Source organism: Olea europaea, chromosome 10 (genome assembly GCF_002742605.1).
Source record: "Olea europaea var. sylvestris chromosome 10, O_europaea_v1, whole genome shotgun sequence".
In the NCBI taxonomy this organism is placed as follows: domain Eukaryota; kingdom Viridiplantae; phylum Streptophyta; class Magnoliopsida; order Lamiales; family Oleaceae; genus Olea; species Olea europaea.
Window position 1 is genome coordinate 45,284,866 of NC_036246.1, and position 6,110 is coordinate 45,290,975.

The 6,110-nt window shown below is 39.5% G+C and overlaps 1 protein-coding gene across 1 annotated transcript; it reads right to left on the minus strand.

Moving 5' to 3' along the window:
• Window positions 1–5,277: 5,277 nt before the first annotated feature.
• On the minus strand, window positions 5,278–5,829 carry LOC111400749. The gene is made up of 2 exons (XM_023028136.1): window positions 5,537–5,829; window positions 5,278–5,410 (listed from the first exon to the last, which is right to left on the minus strand). Exons 1-2 carry the CDS (start codon window positions 5,827–5,829, stop codon window positions 5,278–5,280), a joined length of 426 nt encoding a protein of 141 aa, XP_022883904.1.
• Window positions 5,830–6,110: the final 281 nt, after the last annotated feature.

Sequence of the window (6,110 nt, forward strand, 5' to 3'; positions counted from 1 at the left end):
TATTCTCATATCGCGCCGCGTTTCTGCATTTAAGAATCGTCGAACTTCTCCCGCAAGCTCTCGAGTACGGGCTGTCCCGGTGGAGGAGCTTGCTTCTTCTTTTCCGTGCAAAGTCCTCTTAGGAGGCATCTTGCAAAGTTTGTAAAACTACACGCATTAAGTTTGATGTGAAAAGAATAGGCATGGAGTGAGAAAATAAAGTATGCATTGCACAAATTCCCCATACTTGCTTCAAAATGCATATACATGACATTGATGTGTAAAATGCATGAAACATGTTCCAAGCTAGTGGTAGTATCAAAGGAATGTGAAACACCAACAAAAATTAGCTCAAAACATACACTTTGATAAAAGTAACCCATGACCAAATTAGAACTTTCAGCCCCGGGCATCGCTTAGAAAATTGAAATTTTCCAGAGTGATCTCCTGGCATATGAAAGTGTCCATACTATTCTAGTACATATCCAAAATTTAAGTCAAATGGATGTCATTTGGGTTGGCAAAGTACGGTGCAAAGTGGGTAAAGTGAGGTGCCGTGACGTGACCTAGTCATGTTGTGCCTACAAGTGTTGCCTGCGTATGGTCAAGTTTGGTTCTTGTAATTTCCAATTCATGTGTTACGGGAATTTATCACATTACCCCACTCTCATTCATATATTACTCATGTTAATGCATAGTATGTATACTGTGTAATTCAAGGAATTTATTGAGTGGGTAAACAAGCTCTAGCTAAACAGTACATATTGCAACCATATTCACGAACCCCTCAACTGTTATATCCCATCACTTTAACAAGCAAAGAGAGCATCAACGTTATTCACATCCCAATTTGTATATCCAATGCGCAAATTCACCAAAATGCATAACTCATTTTACATTGACAATTGATCAAACATGTAGCATGCCATTGTATGGGATCTCTAGAATTTCAACAATTGGAGTCTAAGTCATGCCCAAAATGACACACATTTAACAGTCTAGCATCTACTACTATGAGATAAGTGCCTTTCAAGTTAATGTACATAGGAATGCATCACAATATGTATTTTAATTCATCCACCAATCACATGTAATGCAAGAAGCACCATAAAACATAGAATATTCACTGTGGCATTTCATCAAACATATAGCATGCATAATGTGAAGGTATTACCAATATAGTGAATTGAAGTTTCAAATCATCCCATAGTCCTCACAACACAATCACATCAAATCTACCCATACATGAACAAGCCCAATCTCCCTCAATTCCTCAAAATTGAAATTTCAAACGTGACTTACCCTAATGATGGAACCGAGAGGGAATTAAGAAACATTACCTTGTACTTATAGGAGTTGATTTGAGTTCAAAAATGATTTACTTTAAATGATATTGCACTTTAAAAATGATATTCGTGTGTAGTGTATGGATTCGAACTCGGCCGTGTGTAGAAATTGTGCCCTAGAATGCTTGTGGTCGTGAGAGAATTAAGGAAAATATTGAGTAGGAATGAAGGAACCGGGCGTGGGTTAATAACCCACGCCTGATTCTGCCATCGATCGCATGGCTTTAAGCCGTACGATCGCATGGTTCTAGTGGCTTTGGCCACTTAAATCCCGACCTCTGTTTGTGTGGTCACACTGTGCGACCGCATGAACCCTTTTTTTTTTTTTTACCATGCTAAAAAGAAAATGAATTTAAAAATAAAAACTTTGAAAATATATTCAATTCCCCCAAAATCACAAGTTTGATTAAATTGCACCCCAAAATTTGGTTTTCAATTTAGTGGTCGGCCTGACTTCTCAATGACCCCAACTTTTTCAAAGATACATTTCTAAACATTTTGGGGTATGCATAGACCATAAACTTAGTGCCCGAGACCAAATTTTTGAAATTCACAATTACGCATTGACACTTGAAATTTTGAAAATAGACTTTTGCCTTGAAATGCATGAATTACACCCCCAATTACCAAAAACAACTCCAATCAACCCAAACTCGTGTGTGATGCTTAGGACTCGTGTGGACAATGCTTGGACTCTTTTAACATGTATGGATGACCAATGACCTAATTTTAAAAAAATTTAAAAAATGAAATTGAAAATTTTCTAATCTGATGCAGAAAGCAAAATAAATTAAATTAAAAAGATACAGTGGGTTGTCTCCCACCAAGTGCTAGGTTATAGCTAATAGCTCAACTTTTCTACACCTACTTCATTCTGGCTTCTCGAGTTGAATGGTGGATTTTTTGTTGGAGAAGTCACCTTCCCAGTAGTGTTTCAGCCTTTGCCCATTAACAGTGAAGGTACCCTTAGTTTCATGGCTGACTTGTATAGCTCCATATGGTAAGACCTTCGTGATAGTGTAAGGACCTGACTACCTTGATCGCAAGTTATACAATAGCACTTTCTGCCCCACTTCGAACTCTCACCTCTAAATATGCATGTCATGCCAATTTCTTGGTTCATTCCTTGTAAAGTTTTGAATTTTCATAAGCTTCCATTCTAAATTCATCTAACTCATTGAGTTGCAGTAGGCGCTTTTCACCGACGGCACTCAAGTCCATATTCAACTGTTTCATAGCCCAATATACTTGGTGCTCCATTTCTAGTGGCAGATGGCATGCTTTTCCTAAAACTAGGCGGTATGGAGACATGCCTATCGGTGTCTTAAATGCTGTCATGTAAGCCCACATTGCATCGTCCATTTTTTTGGACTAGTCCTTTCTAGATGAGTTCATTGTGACCTCGAGTATTCTCTTCAGCTGTTGATTAGATACTTCAACTTCCCCGCTAGTTTGTGGATGATATGGGGTAGTAACACGGTGTTTATTTATTCAACAGTTGCTCAAACTGGGGATTGCAGAAGGGTTTGCCCCCGTCACTAATTATAGATCGCGGTGTACCATATTGAGTGAAAATATATTTCTTCAAAAATCCAATTACTGCCTTTGAATAGTTTGTTGGTAGTGCAACTGCTTCTACCCATTTTGATACGTAATCCACTACTACCAAGATATACTGATTTGAGAACGATGGGGAGAAAGGTCCCATGAAGTCAATTTCCCAAACATCGAATATCTCTACTTCCAAAATGTTGTTCAGTTGCATTTCAGTCCTCCTCGAGATATTTTCAGTGTGTTGACATCTGTCACACCTCTTGACAAACTCAAAGGCGTCTCTAAGCAGTGTAGGCCAGTAGAACCCTGATTGTAGAATCTTTACAGCTATTTTCGAAGCCCCAAAGTGTCCTGCATATGTGAATGAATGGTAGTGCTCGAGAATCTCATGTACTTCTTCCTCAGGTATACATCTCCTTACTATCTGATCAGCCCCTCGCCTATAGAGAATTGGGTCCTCCAAAAATAATACTTCAATTCAACGAACAACTTTTTTCTCTGGTGACTCGAGTTGTGGTGGGATGGAACTGGACAAGTAATTGATGATATTTGCATACCAAGGTGCTTCATCTACTCTTAACACCTGCTCATCTGGGAAGATCTCATTAATATCCACTAATTCTTCTGTCTCCCCAGGCTCTAATTGGGATAGGTGATCTGCTAATACATTCTCACTACCCTTCTTATCTCGTATCTAGATATCAAATTCTTGCAACAACAGCACCCAACGAATCAACCTCAGCTTTGCATCCTTCTTTGTGAGTAGATACTTCAATGCAGCATGATCTGTGTAGACGATGACTTTAGACCCGACAAGGTATGATCTGAATTTGTCGAATGCATGTACCATGGCCAAAAGCTCCTTTTTAGTGGTGGCATAATTGATTTGCGCATCATTTAGAGTTCTACTTGCATAGTAGATCACATGAAAAATCTTGTTCTTCCGCTATCCTAATACTGTACCCATGGCATGATCACTGGCATCACACATTAATTCAGAAGGCAGTTCCCAGTCTGGTGCTGCAATTACTGGTGCTGTTGTGAGCTTCTCCTTTAAAGTGTTGAATGCTGCGTGACATTCTTCATTAAACTCAAAGGTTACGTCCTTCATTAGCATATTGCATAGCGCCTTAGTGATCTTTGAGAAATCTTTTATAAATCTCCTGTAGAACCCTGCATGTCCCAAGAAGCTGCTAACCCCTTTAACTGATGTAGGTGGTGGTAACTTCTCAATAACTTGAATTTTTGCCTTGTCCACTTCAATTCCTTTTTCTGAAATCCAATGCCTGAGTACAATGCCTTCCTGCACCATAAAGTGGCATTTCTCCCAATTTAAAACCAGGTTAGTCTCCTTGCATCTCTGTAAGACCAAATTTCGGTGTTATAAACATTCATCAAACAAAGATCCAAACATTGAGAAGCCGTCCATGAAAACCTCGATAAACCTTTCAATCATATCAGAGAATATTGCTGTCATACACCTCTGAAATGTGGTTGGAGCGTTGTAAAGACCAAAAGACATCCTGCGATATGCAAAAGTACCGTAGGAGCAAGTGAAAGTGGTCTTCTCCTGATCATCTGGTGTGACAGGTATCTGATTGTAGCCCGAGTATCCATCAGGGAAGCAGTAGTATGAATGTCCAGCCAACCTCTCCAACATCTGATCAATGAATGGAAGTGGGAAGTGATCCTTTCGTGTAGCTGTGTTTAGTTTGCGATAATCGATGCAAACTCTCCATCCCGTCATTGTTCTGGTGGGAATTAATTCATTCTTCTCATTTTTCACCACTGTGATTCCCTCTTTTTTCGGTACCACTTGAACTGGACTGATCCATACATTGTTTGAAAATGGGTAGATAATTCCTGCATCCAGTAATTTCAATATCTCTGCCCTGACTACTTCCTTCATGTTCAGATTCAATCTTCTCTAACCCTCTATACTTGGCTTGCAATTTTCTTCCATTAGAGTTTTATGCATACACAGAGAAGGGTTGATCCCTTTAATGTCAGCTATTGTCCACCCAATTGCCGTCTTGTTCTCTTTGAGTACCCTGAGCAATTTTTCTTCCTCCACCTCACTAACTGTGTTTGAAATTATTACTGGAAGTGTATCTGACTTCCTCAAATATGCATATTTGAGATGTGGCAGTAGTTACTTGAGTTCTAAAACTGGCGGCTATTGGATGGAGGGCAGTGGCTTTGCATTTCCCGTCCTTAGTTCCTCGAAGTGTCTCTTTCGGGTGTATGGTGGGTTGGTCTCCATAAACCTTGCATATGTTTCAACTTCAAGAGAATCTGACTGGACTGATTGGAATTGTACAATGCATGCCTCATAGGCATTAGATGGGCCATGAAGTAAGAATGTTTTTTGTACTGCCTTGTCAATGATGTCAACCTGCTAACAGCTATCTGATTCTATTGGCAGTTTCATGGCCTTGAAAACATTGAACAATATCTGCTCCTCTCCCAATCTTAAGATCAACTGCCCCCTATGGACATCAATTATCGCTCTCCCTGTTGCCAGAAATGGTCTGCCAAGTATTAATGGGACGTCCTTGTCTTCTTCCATATCCAAGATAAGAAAATTCGTTAGGAATATGAACTTCTCAACTTTGATAAGCACATCTTCAATTATTCCTCTAGGATGTGTCAGTGACCTGTCGGCCAGCTGAAGTGTCACAGTAGTCGCTTTAACTTCTCCCAAGTCAGGTTTCCTAAAAACAGACAGAGATATTAAATTAATTCTTGCACCGAGGTCACATAATGCTCTATCGAAAAAAACTTCACCAATAGTGTAAGAGACAGTAAAACTCCCTAGATCCTTCAGTTTTGGTGGGAGCTTTCTCTGGATTCTGGCACTACATTTCTCTTTCAGCATCACTATCTCATTGTCTTCCAGCTTGCATTTGTTTGATATAATATCTTTGAGAAACTTCGAGCAGCTGGGCATTTGGAATAGTGTATCGGCTAGTGGGATGTTGATATGAAGCTTTTTGAAGACTTCTATGAATTTTTTGTAATGTTGCTCCAATTTTTGCTTCTTCAACCGCTGTGGAAAGGAAATCGGAGGCTCGTATGGGTTGACTATGAGTTTGGCCTTATCCTATGACTTTTTTAAATTTTCCTTTAGAGTTGATTCCTTTGGTTGTTCATCCTATACAACAATCTCTTCTTTAGCAGGAGAAGATGTCTCTACAATCACACCCGGTCTCTTAACATGGATTTCAGACA